This window comes from Chroicocephalus ridibundus, chromosome 32 (assembly GCF_963924245.1).
Source record: "Chroicocephalus ridibundus chromosome 32, bChrRid1.1, whole genome shotgun sequence".
Lineage (NCBI taxonomy): Eukaryota > Metazoa > Chordata > Aves > Charadriiformes > Laridae > Chroicocephalus > Chroicocephalus ridibundus.
The window spans coordinates 227,829-242,467 of NC_086315.1; the positions used below are offsets into that span (position 1 = coordinate 227,829).

General features: G+C 68.5%; 1 protein-coding gene across 1 annotated transcript in view; it reads left to right on the top strand.

Moving 5' to 3' along the window:
- LOC134508124 (uncharacterized) overlaps window positions 1-12,002 on the top strand; it is a gene marked incomplete at its 3' end in the record, with an annotated part of 25,725 nt that extends 13,723 nt beyond the window's left edge. Inside the window, exons 11-16 of the mRNA XM_063319228.1 lie at window positions 530-629; window positions 3,077-3,289; window positions 6,818-6,928; window positions 7,175-7,286; window positions 10,739-10,857; window positions 11,865-12,002. Coding sequence (XP_063175298.1) covers window positions 530-629; window positions 3,077-3,289; window positions 6,818-6,928; window positions 7,175-7,286; window positions 10,739-10,857; window positions 11,865-12,002 — 793 coding nt within the window. The remainder of the gene's footprint in view (window positions 1-529; window positions 630-3,076; window positions 3,290-6,817; window positions 6,929-7,174; window positions 7,287-10,738; window positions 10,858-11,864) is intronic.
- Window positions 12,003-14,639: the final 2,637 nt, after the last annotated feature.

The following is a 14,639-nucleotide window of genomic DNA, read 5'->3' on the forward strand; positions in this document are numbered from 1 at the left end:
CATAAAAGGGTCCTGCACGGCCTTGAGCTGGCCCTGCCCCACGGCCAGCCCCATAGAAGGGTGTTGCACAGCTTTGAGCTGGCTCTGCCCTACATCCAGCCCCATAGAGGGGTTCTGCACAGCCCTGAGCAGACTCTGCCCCATAGCCAGCCCCATAGAAGGGGTTTTGCACACCCTTGAGCTGTCTCTGCCCCATAGCCAGCCCCATAGAAGGGTTTTGCACGTTCTCGAGCTGTCTCTGCCCCATAGCCAGCCCCACAGCATGATCCTGCACAGCTCGAGGTGGTTCTGCCCCACGGCCAGCCCCATAGTTAGGTGTCGCAGAGCTTCGAGCCGTCTCTGCCCCATAGCCAGCCCCACAGAGTCCCTGGGGCGGCCCCACGTCCCTCAGATCCCCCTCTCCCAGTCGCCATCATCCCGCCCCCGATTCCCCCCCCTTTCCCTGGGGCGTTGGGGGGGGGGGTGGTGGTGGTTATGGGGCTCCCCAGCCCCCCAACCGTCCCCAGCCCCACATCTGCCCCCCAACCAGGTACTACGCGGCCGTGGAGGCCAAGAAGGAGCGAAGCAGCAAACACGCGCAGACCTTCGGGGCCAAGCAGCCCACCATGGGGGGCACCGGCCCCGCCCAGGTCGGGGGGTTGGGGGGGGGCACTTATGGGGCTGGGGGGTGGGGGTGCGTGTGTGTCACTTAGGGGGCTGGCGGGGCCTTGGGGGGGGGCAGGTGGCTGCTATGGGCTCGTGGTGCTCTGAGGGAGCCGCTTGTGGGGCTGATGACGCTGTGGGGAGGGATGGGGGGCAGGGGATGGGGGGGGATGGGGGGGGGGGGTGTCTCTGTGGGTCTCTATGGGTCTGGGACACCCCCCCCCCCGCCAGGAGCTGGGGGTCTGGCTGGGGCTGGATCTATGGGGTGGGTCTATGGGGGTCTGGGGGGTTATGGGTCTCTGTGGGTCCCATGCAGGTCTCTATGGGTCCCGTGGGGGTCTCTGTGGGTCTCTGTGGGTCTCTGTGGGTCCGTGACCCCCCGCGTCCCCCCCCAGGACCGGGGGGTCTGGCTGGGGCTGGGCTCTGGGGGGGTCTATGGGGGTCTGAGTGACCTGTGGGTCGCATGGGGGGGTCTCTATGGGTGCCATGGGGGTCTCTGTGGGTCTCTATGGGTCTCTATGGGTCCCATGGGGGTCTCTGTGGGTCTCTATGAGTCTCTATGGGTCTTTATGGGTCCCATGGGGGACTCTATGGGTCTCTATGGGTCTCTGTGGATCTCTATGTGTCTCTATGGGTCTCTATGGGTCTCTATGGGTCCCATAAGGGTCTCTATGTGTCTTTATGGGTCTCACGGGGGTCTCTATGGGTCTCTATGGGTCTCTGTGGGTCCGTGACCCCCCGTGTCCCCCCCCAGGACCGGGGGGTCTGGCTGGGGCTGGGCTCTATGGGGGTCTGAGTGACCTGTGGGTCCCATGGGGGATCTCTATGGGTCTCTATGTGTCTCTATGTGTCCTTATGGGTCTCTATGGGTCTCTATGGGTCTCTGTGTGTCTCTATGGGTCTGTGTGGGTCTCTATGTGTCTCTATGGGTCCGTGACCCCCCCGTGTCCCCCCCCAGGACCGGGGGGTCTGGCTGGGGCTGCTGGGGCTGGGCTCTATGGGGGTCTGAGTGGTCTGTGGGTCCCGTGGGGGGGTCTCTATGGATCTCTATGGGTCCCATGGGGGTCTCTATGTGTTTTTGTGGGTCTCTATGGGTCTCTATGGGTCTCTGTGGGTCCGTGACCCCCCCGTGTCCCCCCTCAGGACCAGGGGGTCTGGCTGGGGCTGGGCTCTATGGGGGTCTGAGTGGTCTGTGGGTCCCGTGGGGGGGTCTCTATGTGTCTCTATGGGTCTCTATGGGTCCCATGGGGGTCTCTATGGGTCTCTATGTGTCTCTATGGGTCCCATGGGGGTCTCTATGTGTCTCTATGGGTCCGTGACCCCCCCGTGTCCCCCCCCCAGGACCGGGGGGTCTGGCTGGCGCTGCTGGGGCTGGGCTCTATGGGGGCTCTATGGGGGTCTGAGTGATCTGTGGGTCCCATGGGGGGGTCTCTATGTGTCTCTATGGGTCTCTATGTGTCTCTATGGGTCCGTGACCCCCCGTGTCCCCCCCAGGACTGGGGGGTCTGGCTGGGGCTGGGCTCTGGGGGGGTCTGAGTGGTCTGTGGGTCCCGTGAGGGGGTCTCTATGGGTCTCTATGGGTCCCATGGGGGTCTCTATGTGTCTCTATGTGTCTCTATGGTTCTCTATGGGTTTCTATGGGTTTCTACGTGTCTCTATGGGTCTTTATGGATCTCTATGGGTCCCATGGGGGTCTCTATGTGTTTTTGTGGGTCTCTGTGGGTCTCTATGGGTCTCTGTTTATGGGTCTCTATGGGTGTCACGGGGGTCTCTATGTGTCTCTATGGGTCTCTATGGGTCTCTATGGGTCTCTATGGGTCCCATGGGGGATCTCTATGTGTCTCTATGGGTCTCTGTGTGTCTCTATGGGTCTGTGTGGGTCTCTATGGGTCTCTATGGGTCCGTGACCCCCCCCGTGTCCCCCCCAGGACCGGGGGGTCTGGCTGGCGCTGCTGGGCTGGGCTCTATGGGGGCTCTATGGGGGTCTGAGTGATCTGTGGGTCCCATGGGGGATCTCTATGTGTCTCTATGGGTCTCTATGGGTCTCTATGTGTCTCTATGGGTCTCTATGGGTTTCTATGTGTCTCTATGGGTCTCTATGGGTCCGTGACCCCACCGTGTCCCCCCTCAGGACCGGGGGGGTCTGGCTGGGGCTGGGCTCTGGGGGGGTCTGAGTGGTCTGTGGGTCCCATGGGGGGGTCTCTATGTGTCTCTATGGGTCTCTATGTGTCTCTATGGGTCTCTATGGGTCTCTATGGGTCCCATGGGGGATCTCTATGGGTCTCTATGGGTCTCTATGGGTCTCTATGAGTCCCATGGGGGATCTCTATGAGTCTCTATGGGTCTCTATGGGTCTCTATGTGTCTCTATGTGTCTCTATGGGTCTCTATGTGTCTCTATGGGTCCGTGACCCCCCCGTGTCCCCCCCCCCCAGGACCGGGGGGTCTGGCTGGCGCTGCTGGGGCTGCTGCGGGAGCGGGGGCTGCTGCCGGTCGTGGCCTTCACCTTCTCGCGCGGGCGCTGCCGGGACCAGGCCGCGGCCCTGGGCTCCCTCCAGCTGCTGGAGGCCCCCGAGCGCGGCCGCGTCCGGGCCTTCTTCCAGCGCTGCGTCGCCCGCCTGCGGGGGGCCGACCGCCGCCTGCCCCAGGTGGGGGGCTGGGGGGGCTTTGGGGGGGTTTGGGGGGGTTTGGGGGGCTCCAGGGGGGAGAGAAGGGAGTTGGGGGGTCTTGGGGGGCTGGGAGGGGATTAGGGGGGGCTTGGGGGGGTTTGGGGGGCTCTATGGGGGCAGAGAAGGGGGCTGGGGGGGGCTTTGGGGGGGTTTGGGGGGCTCCAGGGGGGGAGAGAAGGGAGTTGGGGGGGTCTTGGGGGGCTGGGAGGGATTAGGGGGGGCTTGGGGGGGTTTGGGGGGCTCTATGGGGGCAGAGAAGGGGGCTGGGGGGGCTTTGGGGGGGTTTGGGGGCTCCAGGGGGGGAGAGAAGGGAGTTGGGGGGGTCTTGGGGGGCTGGGAGGGGATTAGGGGGGGCTTGGGGGGGTTTGGGGGGCTCTATGGGGGCAGAGAAGGGGGCTGGGGGGGCTTTGGGGGGGTTTGGGGGGCTCCAGGGGGGGAGAGAAGGGAGTTGGGGGGGTCTTGGGGGGCTGGGAGGGGATTAGGGGGGGCTTGGGGGGGTTTGGGGGGCTCGTTTGGGGGCTCTATGGGGCAGAGAAGGGGGCTGGGGGGGCTTTGGGGGGCTCCAGGGGGGAGAGAAGGGAGTTGGGGGGGTCTTGGGGGGCTGGGAGGGGATTAGGGGGGGCTTGGGGGGTTTGGGGGGCTCTATGGGGGCAGAGAAGGGCGCTGGGGGGGGCTTTGGGGGGCTCTATGGGGGAGGGAAGGGAGTTGGGGGGGTCTTGGGGGGCTGGGAGGGGATTAGGGGGGGCTTTGGGGGGGTTTGGGGGGCTCTATGGGGGGAGAGAAGGGTGTTGGGGGGGTCTTGGGGGGCTGGGAGGGATTAGGGGGGGCTTTGGGGGGTTCAGGGGGCTCTATGGGGGAGAGAAGGGGGGTGGGGGGGGTCTGGGGGGGCTTTGGGGGGCTTTGGGGGGGTTTGGGGGCGGTTTGGGGGGACTTGGGGGACTTTATGGGGGGAGGGAAGGGAGTTGGGGGAGTCTTGGGGGTCTGGGGGGGATTAGGGGGTGCTTGGGGGGGTTTGGGGGGCTCTATGGGGGAGAGAAGGGAGTTGGGGGGGTCTTGGGGGGCTGGGAGGGGATTGGGGGGGCTTGGGGGTGTTTGGGGGGCTCTATGGGGGGAGAGAACGGGGCTGGGGGGGGGCTTTGGGGGGCTCTATGGGGGGAGAGAAGGGAGTTGGGGGGGTTTTGGGGGCTGGGAGGGGATTAGGGGGGGCTTGGGGGGGTTTGGGGGGCTCTATGGGGGCAGAGAAGGGGGCTGGGGGGGGCTTTGGGGGGCTCCAGGGGGGGAGGGAAGGGAGTTGGGGGGGTCTTGGGGGGCTGGGAGGGGATTAGGGGGGCTTGGGGGGTTTGGGGGGCTCTATGGGGGCAGAGAAGGGCGCTGGGGGGGGCTTTGGGGGGCTCTATGGGGGGAGGGAAGGGAGTTGGGGGGGTCTTGGGGGGCTGGGAGGGGATTAGGGGGGGCTTTGGGGGGGTTTGGGGGGCTCTATGGGGGGAGAGAAGGGTGTTGGGGGGGTCTTGGGGGGCTGGGAGGGGATTAGGGGGGGCTTTGGGGGGGTTCAGGGGGCTCTATGGGGGGAGAGAAGGGGGGTGGGGGGGGGTCTGGGGGGGCTTTGGGGGGCTTTGGGGGGGTTTGGGGGCGGTTTGGGGGGACTTGGGGGACTTTATGGGGGGAGGGAAGGGAGTTGGGGGAGTCTTGGGGGTCTGGGGGGATTAGGGGGTGCTTGGGGGGGTTTGGGGGCTCTATGGGGGGAGAGAAGGGAGTTGGGGGGGTCTTGGGGGGCTGGGAGGGGATTGGGGGGCTTGGGGGTGTTTGGGGGGCTCTATGGGGGGAGAGAACGGGGCTGGGGGGGGGCTTTGGGGGGCTCTATGGGGGGAGAGAAGGGAGTTGGGGGGTTTTGGGGGGCTGGGAGGGGATTAGGGGGGGCTTGGGGGGGTTTGGGGGGCTCTATGGGGGGCAGAGAAGGGGGCTGGGGGGGGCTTTGGGGGGCTCCAGGGGGGGAGGGAAGGGAGTTGGGGGGGTCTTGGGGGGCTGGGAGGGGATTAGGGGGGGCTTGGGGGGGTTTGGGGGGGTTTGGGGGGCTCCAGGGGGGGAGAGAAGGGGGGTGCGGGGGGTCTTGGGGGGCTGGGAGGGGATTAGGGGGGGCTTGGGGGGGTTTGGGGGGCTCTATGGGGGAGAGAAGAGCGGGGGGGGTCTAAGGGGGTCTTAGGGGTCTTGGGGGGGGTCTGGGGGGTCTGGAAAGGGTCTGGGGGGGTTTAGGGGTCTTGGGGGGGGCCTAAAGGGCCCTTGGGGGGGTTTGGGGGGGCTCTATGGGGGGAGAGAAGGGGGGTCGGGGGCTCTTGTGGGGCTGGGGGGGGGGGAGCTCTATGGGGGGGCTGAGGGATGTAGGGGGGGGTCCGTGGGGCGGGTCCTGGGCAGGATCCGTGGGGCGCTATGAGGGGGAATCCGTGGGGCGCATGGGGGGGGATCCATGGGGCGCTATGGGGGGAGATCTGTGGGACGCTATGGGGGGGGGTCTGTGGGGCAGGTGCTGGGGGGGGGGTTCTGTGGGGCGGTGCTGGGGAGATCCGTGGGGCGCTATGGGGGGGGGTCTGTGGGGTGCTATGGGGGGGGGGTCTGTGGGCGGTGCTGGGGGGGATCTGTGGGGCGCTATGGGGGGGAATCCGTGGGGCGCTATGGGGGGGGGGGTCTGTGGGGCAGGTGCTGGGGGGGGGGCGGTCTGTGGGGCGGTGCTGGGGGGATCCGTGGGGCGCTATGGGGGGGGATCCGTGGGGCGCTATGTGGGGGGATCCATGGGGCGCTATGGGGGGGGATCCGTGGGGCGCTATGGGAGGGGATCCATGGGGCGCTAGGGGGGGGGTCTGTGGGGTGGTGCTGGGGGGATCCGTGGGGCGCTATGGGGGGGGGTCTGTGGGGCGGGTGCTGGGGGGGGTCTGTGGGGCGCTATGGGGGGGGCATCCGTGGGGTACTAGGGGGGGGTCTGTGGGGCGGTGCTGGGGGGATCCGTGGGGCGCTATGGGGGGGGGGGGGTCTGTGGGGCGCTGGGGGGGGGTCTGTGGGGCAGGTGCTGGGGGGGGTCTGTGGGGTGGTCCTGGGGGGATCCATGGGGCGCTATGGGGGGGGTCTGTGGGGCGGTGCTGGGGGGATCCGTGGGGCGCTATGGGGGGGGGTCTGTGGGGCGGTGCTGGGGGGATCCGTGGGGCGCTATGGGGGGGGGGGGTCTGTGGGGCGCTGGGGGGGGTCTGTGGGGCAGGTGCTGGGGGGGGGTCTGTGGGGTGGTCCTGGGGGATCCGTGGGGCAGGTGCTGGGGGGGGTTCTGTGGGGCGGTCCTGGGGGGGTCTGTGGGGCGCTATGGGGGGGGATCCGTGGGGCGCTATGGGAGGGGATCCATGGGGCGCTATGGGGGGGGGTCTGTGGGGCAGTCCTGGGGGGGTCCGTGGGGCGCTATGGGGGGGGGTCCGTGGGGCGCTATGGGGGGGGTCCGTGGGGCGCTATGGGGCAGCGGAACCCCCCCAGGTGCTGGAGATGGCGGAGCTGCTGCAGCGCGGCATCGGGGTGCACCACAGCGGGGTCCTGCCCCTGCTCAAGGAGGTGGTGGAGATGCTCTTCAGCCAGGGGCTGGTCAAGGTGCGCTATGGGGCAGCCGTGGGGCAGCCGTGGGGCAGCCGTGGGGCTGGAGGGGAAGCTGGGGGGGGGGGGGGGGGGGCAGGCTGGGCCGGGTCGGCCGTGGGGCTGGGCGGTAGGTACCCTCTCCGGGAAGGGCCGTGCTATGGGGCCGGGTGAGAAGGGGAGGTGGCGTGGCGTGCCCCACGGCGGCGCCGCCGCTCCGGCCCCACACGCTGCCCCACATCTTCCCTCCCGCCGGGGCCCCAGGTGCTGTTCGCCACCGAGACCTTCGCCATGGGGGTGAACATGCCGGCGCGCACCGTCGTCTTCGACTCCATCCGCAAACATGACGGCAACGGCTTCCGCGACCTCCTGCCCGGTGAGGGGGCGGCCGTGGGGCAGCCGTGGGGCAGGTGTGGGGCAGCCGTGGGGCGGCATGTGGGGGCTCAGTGCCCGTCCCGTGGCGGTTCCCTGTGTGTTTCTGCAGGGATGTGGGGCAGATGTGGGGTAGATGTGGGTGCTGTGGGGCAGGGTGGCGCTGTGGGGCAGGGTGAGTGCTGTGGGGCAGATGTGGGGCAGCCGTGGGGCGGCATGTGGGGGCTCGGTGCCCGTCCCGTGGCTGTTCCCTGTGTGTTTCTGCAGGGATGTGGGGCAGATGTGGGGTAGATGTGGGTGCTGTGGGGCAGGGTGGCGCTGTGGGGCAGGGTGGCGCTGTGGGGCAGGGTGAGTGCTGTGGGGCAGATGTGGGGCACCGTGGGGCAGCCGTGGGGCGGCATGTGGGGGCTCGGTGCCCGTCCCGTGGCTGTTCCCTGTGTGTTTCTGCAGGGATGTGGGGTAGATGTGGGGCAGATGTGGGTGCTGTGGGGCAGATGTGGGCACTGTGGGGCAGGGTGAGTGCTGTGGGGCTATGGGGCAGATGTGGGGCAGCCATGGGGCAGCATGTGAGGGCTCGGTGCCTGTCCTGTAGCTGTTCCCTTTGTGTTTCTGCAGGGATGTGGGGCAGATGTGGGTGCTGTGGGGCAGATGTGGGCGCTGTGGGGCAGGGTGAGCGCTGTGGGGTAGATGTGGGGCAGCCGTGGGGCAGCATGTGAGGGCTCGGTGCCCGTCCCGTGGCTGTTCCCTGTGTGTTTCTGCAGGGATGTGGGGCAGATGTGGGTGCTGTGGGGCAGGGTGGCGCTGTGGGGCAGGGTGGGCACTGTGGGGCTATGGGGCAGCCGTGGGGCAGGTGTGGGGCAGCCGTGGGGTGGCATGTGAGGGCTCGGTGCCCGTACTGTGGCTGTTTCCTGTGTGTTTCTGCAGGGATGTGGGGCAGATGTGGGGTAGATGTGGGTGCTGTGGAGCAGATGCGGGTGCTGTGGGGCAGGGTGAGTGCTGTGGGGCTATGGGGCAGATGTGGGGCAGCCATGGGGCAGCATGTGGGGGCTCGGTGCCCGTCCTGTGGCTGTTCCCTGTGTGTTTCTGCAGGGATGTGGGGCAGATGTGGGTGCTGTGGGGCTATAGGGCAGCTGTGGGGCAGGTGTGGGGCAGCCGTGGGGCGGCATGTGGGGGCTCAGTGCCCGTCCCATGGCTGTTCCCTGTGTGTTTCTGCAGGGATGTGGGGCAGATGTGGGCGCTGTGGGGCAGATGTGGGCGCTGTGGGGCAGGGTGAGCGCTGTGGGGCAGATGTGGGGCAGCCGTGGGGCAGCATGTGAGGGCTCGGTGCCCGTCCTGTGGCTGTTCCCTGTGTGTTTCTGCAGGGATGTGGGGCAGATGTGGGCGCTGTGGGGCAGGGTGGGCGCTGTGGGGCTATGGGGCAGCCGTGGGGCAGGTGTGGGGCAGCCGTGGGGCGGCATGTGGGGGCTCAGTGCCCGTCCCGTGGCTGTTCCCTTTGTGTTTCTGCAAGGATGTGGGGCAGATGTGGGTGCTCTGGGGCAGATGTGGGCGCTGTGGGGCTATAGGGCAGCCGTGGGGCAGCCGTGGGGCAGCATGTGGGGGTTCAGTGCCCGTCCCGTGGCTGTTCCCTGTGCGTCTCCGCAGGGATGTGGGGCAGATGTGGGTGCTGTGGGGCAGGGTGAGCACTGTGGGGCAGATGTGGGCGCTGTGGGGCTATAGGGCAGCCGTGGGGCAGCCATGGGGCAGCATGTGAGGGCTCAGTGCCCGTCCCGTGGCTGTTCCCTGTGTGTGTCCGCAGGGATGTGGGGCAGATGTGGGTCCTGTGGGGCAGGGTGAGCACTGTGGGGCAGATGTGGGGCACCGTGGGGCAGCCGTGGGGCAGCATGTGGGGGCTCGGTGCCCGTCCCGTGGCTGTTCCCTGTGTGTTTCTGCAGGGATGTGGGGCAGATGTGGGTGCTGTGGGGCAGATGTGGGCGCTGTGGGGCTATAGGGCAGCCGTGGGGCAGGTGTGGGGCAGCCGTGGGGCAGGTGTGGGGCAGCATGTGGGGGCTCGGCGCCCGTCCCATGGCTGTCCCCTGAGACGTGAATGGCACCGGGGGTGCCGTGGGGCGGTGTGGATGCCGTGGGGCAGCTATAGGGCAGCCGTGGGGCGCAATGGGGCAGAGGTGTGGCGCAGTGGGGCAGCTGTGGGGCACCATGGGGCAGCATTTGGTCCCTCGGCGCCCATCCCATGGCTGTCCCCTGAGACGTGAATGGCACCGGGGGCGCCGTGGGGCGGTGTGGATGCCGTGGGGCAGCTATAGGGCAGCTGTGAGGCGCAATGGGGCAGAGGTGGGGCGCCGTGGGGCAGCTGTGGGGCGCCGTGGGGCAGCATTTGGTTCTCGGCGCCCGTCCCATGGCTGTCCCCTGCAACACAGGTGGAGATGTGGGCACTGTGGGGTGGCTGTGGGGCAGCCGTGGGGCTATGGGGCAGCCGTGGGGCGCAGTGGGGCAGCTGTGGGGCGCCGTGGGGCAGCATTTGGTCCCTTAGTGCCTGTCCCATGGCTGTCCCCTGAGATGTGAATGGCGCCGTGGGCGCCGTGGGGCAGCGTGGATGCTGTGGGGTGGCTATGGGGCAGATGTGGGGTGCAGTGGGTCAGCTGTGGGGCGCCGTGGGGCAGCATTTGGTTCTCGGCGCCCGTCCCATGGCTGTCCCCTGTGACACAGGTGGAGACGTGGGCGCCGTGGGGTGGCTGTGGGGCAGCTGTGGGGCTATGGGGCAGCTGTGAGGCGCAATGGGGCAGCCGTGGGGCGCCGTGGGGCAGCATTTGTTCCCTCGGCGCCTGTCCCGCGGCTGTCCCCTGAGACGTGAATGGTGCCGGGGGCGCTGTGGGGTGGCATGGATGCTGTGGGGCGGCTATGGGGCAGCCATGGGGCAGCTGTGGGGCACAGTGGGGCAGCTGTGGGGCGCCGTGGGGCAGCATTTGTTCCCTCAGCGCCCGTCCTGTGGCTGTCCCCTGAGACGTGAATGGCGCCGGGGGCACCGTGGGGCAGCGTGGATGCTGTGGGGTGGCTATGGGGCAGCCACGGGGCAGCTGTGGGGCACAATGGGGCAGCCATGGGGCAGCCGTGGGGCGCCGTGGGGCAGCTGTGGGGCAGCATTTGGTTCTCGGCGCCCCTCCCATAGCTGTCCCCTGAGATGTAAATGGCGCTGGGGACGCCGTGGGGCAGCGTGGATGCTGTGGGGTGGCTATGGGGCAGCCGTGGGGCGCAGTGGGGCAGCTGTGTGGCGCAATGGGGCAGCCGTGGGGCAGCTGTGGGGTGCCGTGGGGCAGCATTTGGTTCTCGGCGCCCGTCCCATAGCTGTCCCCTGAGACGTGAATGGTGCCGTGGGGCGGCGCGGGTGCCGTGGGGCGGCCGTGGGGCGGCCGTGGGGCAGCTGTGGGGCAGCCGTGGGGCAGCTGTGGGTCTGCCCCCCAGGCGAGTACGTGCAGATGTCGGGGCGCGCGGGGCGGCGGGGGCTGGACGCCACCGGCACCGTCATCATCCTCTGCAAGGGGCCCGTGCCCGAGATGGCCGACCTGCACCGCGTCCTGCTGGTGGGTCGGGGGGGGGCCGGGGGGGGGGCCCGGGGTGTCACCCCCCCCCCCCATGTCCCCCCCCCCCAGGGCTGGGGGGGTCTGGCTGGGGTCTATGGGGGGTCTATGGGGGGGTTTATGGGGGTCTGTGGGTCCCACGGGGGGCTCTGGGGGGGGGGTTATGGGGGTCTCTGCGGGGGGTTATGGGGGTCTGTGGGTCTCATGGCGGGGTTATGGGGGGGGGGTTATGGGGGTCTCGGGGGGGGGGTTTATGGGGGTCTCTGGGGGGGGGTTTATGGGGGTCTGTGGGTCCCGTGGGGGGGTCTCTGGGGGTCTCTATGGGTCTGGGACCCCCCCATTTCCCCCCCCAGGAGCCGGGGGTCTGGCTGGGGCTGGATCTATGGGGGGTCGGGGGGGTCTGTGGGGGGTTGTGGGTCTCTGTGGGTCCCGTGGGGGGGTTATGGGGGTCTGTGGGTCCCGTGGGGGGGTCTCTGGGGTCTCTATGGGTCTGGGACCCCCCCGTTTCCCCCCCCCAGGAGCTGGGGGTCTGTCTGGGGCTGGATCTATGGGGGGTCTGGGGGGTCTGTGGGGTCTGTGGGGGGTTGTGGGTCTCTGTGGGTCCCATGGGGGCTCTGGGGGGGGTTATGGGGGTCTCTGGGGGTCTCTATGGGTCTGGGACCCCCCCGTGTCCCCCCCCCAGGAGCCGGGGGTCTGGCTGGGGCTGGATCTATGGGGGGTCTGGGGGGTCTGTGGGGGGTTGTGGGTCTCTGTGGGTCCCATGGGGGCTCTGGGGGGGGTTATGGGGGTCTCTGGGGGTCTCTATGGGTCTGGGACCCCCCCGTTTCCCCCCCCCAGGAGCCGGGGGTCTGGCTGGGGCTGGATCTATGGGGGGTCTGTGGGGTCTGGGGGGGGTTGTGGGTGTCTGTGGGTCCCGTGGGGGGGTTGTGGGTCTCTGTGGGTCCCGTGGGGGGGTTATGGGGGGTCCCTGCGGGTCCCTGACCCCCCCCCCCCCCGTGTCCCCCCCCCAGGGCCACCCCACCCCCCTGCAGTCCCGGTTCCGTCTGACCTACGGGATGATCCTCAACCTGCTGCGGGGCAGCGCCCTGCGCGTGGAGGACGTCATGCGCCGCAGCTTCTGCGAGTTCCCCCTGCGCCGCGACGCCCCGGTACGGGGACACTGGGGACATTGGGGACACTGGGGACATCGGGGACATCGGGGGGGACACAGGGACATGGGGACATGGGGGGACACAGGGACATGGGGGACATGGGGATGGGGGGGACACAGAGGACACGATGTGCCGCAGCTTCTGCGAGTTCCCCCTGCGCCGCGACGCCCCGGTACGGGGACATTGAGGACATCAGGGGACAGCGGGGACATTGGGGACATGGGGACATTGGGGACATCGGGGGGCATCAGGGACATGGGGACACAGGGGACATGGGGGGACACAGGGACACAGAGGACATGATGCGCCGCAGCTTCTGCGAGTTCCCCCTGCGCCGCGACGCCCCGGTACGGGGACACGGGGACACTGGGGACATTGGGGACATCGGGGACACGGGGACATTGGGGACATCGGGGGGACACAGGGACATGGGGACATGGGGGGACACAGGGACATGGGGGACATGGGGGACACAGGGACACAGAGGACACGATGTGTCACAGCTTCTGCGAGTTCCCCCTGCGCCGCGACGCCCCGGTACGGGGACATTGGGGACATCGGGGACATCGGGGGACATTGGGGACACGGGGACATTGGGGACATCGGGGGACATCAGGGACATGGGGACACAGGGGACATGGGGGACACAGGGACACAGAGGACACGATGCGCCGCAGCTTCTGCGAGTTCCCCCTGCGCCGCGACGCCCCGGTACGGGGACACGGGGACATCGGGGACATCAGGGGACATTGGGGACACGGGGACATCGGGGGGGACACAGGGACATGGGGACATGGGGGGACACAGGGACATGGGGGACATGGGGATGGGGGGGACACAGAGGACACGATGTGCCACAGCTTCTGCGAGTTCCCCCTGCGCCGCGACGCCCCGGTACGGGGACATTGGGGACATCAGGGGACAGCGGGGACATTGGGGACATGGGGACATTGGGGACATCGGGGGGCATCAGGGACATGGGGACACAGGGGACATGGGGGACACAGGGACACAGAGGACATGATGCGCCGCAGCTTCTGCGAGTTCCCCCTGCGCTGCGACGCCCCGGTACGGGGACACGGGGACATTGGGGACATTGGGGACATCGGGGACACGGGGACATTGGGGACATCGGGGGGACACAGGGACATGGGGACATGGGGGGACACAGGGACATGGGGGACATGGGGGACACAGGGACACAGAGGACACGATGTGTCACAGCTTCTGCGAGTTCCCCCTGCGCCGCGACGCCCCGGTACGGGGACATTGGGGACATCGGGGACATCGGGGGACATTGGGGACACGGGGACATTGGGGACATCGGGGGACATCAGGGACATGGGGACACAGGGGACATGGGGGACACAGGGACACAGAGGACACGATGCGCCGCAGCTTCTGCGAGTTCCCCCTGCGCCGCGACGCCCCGGTATGGGGACACGGGGACATCGGGGACATCAGGGGACATTGGGGACACGGGGACATCGGGGGGGACACAGGGACATGGGGACATGGGGGGACACAGGGACATGGGGGACATGGGGATGGGGGGGACACAGAGGACACGATGTGCCACAGCTTCTGCGAGTTCCCCCTGCGCCGCGACGCCCCGGTACGGGGACATTGGGGACATCAGGGGACAGCGGGGACATTGGGGACACGGGGACATTGGGGACATCGGGGGGACACAGGGACATGGGGATGGGGGGGACATGGGGGACACAGGGACACAGAGGACACGATGCGCCGCAGCTTCTGCGAGTTCCCCCTGCGCCGCGACGCCCCGGTATGGGGACATTGGGGACATCGGGGGACATCAGGGACATTGGGGACACGGGGACATTGGGGACATCGGGGGGACACGGGGGACGTGGGGATGGGGGGGACATGGGGGGACACAGGGGCACAGAGGACACGATGTGCCGCAGCTTCTGCAAGTTCCCCCTGCGCCGCGATGCCCCGGTACGGGGACATTGGGGACATTGGGGACACGGGGACATCGGGGGGACATGGGGGGACACGGGGGACATTGGGGACATGGGGATGGGGGGGACATGGGGGACACAGGGACAGGGGACACGATGTGCCGCAGCTTCTGCGAGTTCCCCCTGCGCCGCGACGCCCCGGTACGGGGACACGGGGACACTGGGGGACATTGGGGACACTGGGGACCCCCCGTGTCCCCCCCCCGGCAGAGCTGTGGGTGATACTGGGGACACTGGGGGGACACTGGGGGGACACTGGTGACACTGGTGCCCCCCCAGTTGGAGCTCTGGGTCACACTGGGGAGACACTGGGGACACTGGGGGGACACTGGGAGGACACTGGTGACACTGGGGGGACACTGGGGTGACACTGGTGATACTGGGGGGACACTGGTGACACTGGGGGGACACTAGGGTGACACTGGTGCCCCCCCAGTTGGAGCTCTGGGTGACACTGGGGGGACACTGGGTGACACTGGTGACACTGGTGCCCCCCCAGTTAGAGCTCTGGGTGACACTGGGGGTACGCTGGTGACACTGGGGGACACTGGGGACACTGGGGACACTGGTGCCCCCCCAGGCGCAGCGGCGGCGGGTGGCGGAGCTGTGGGGGGGGTTGTGGGGTGACACTGGGGGTACGCTGGTG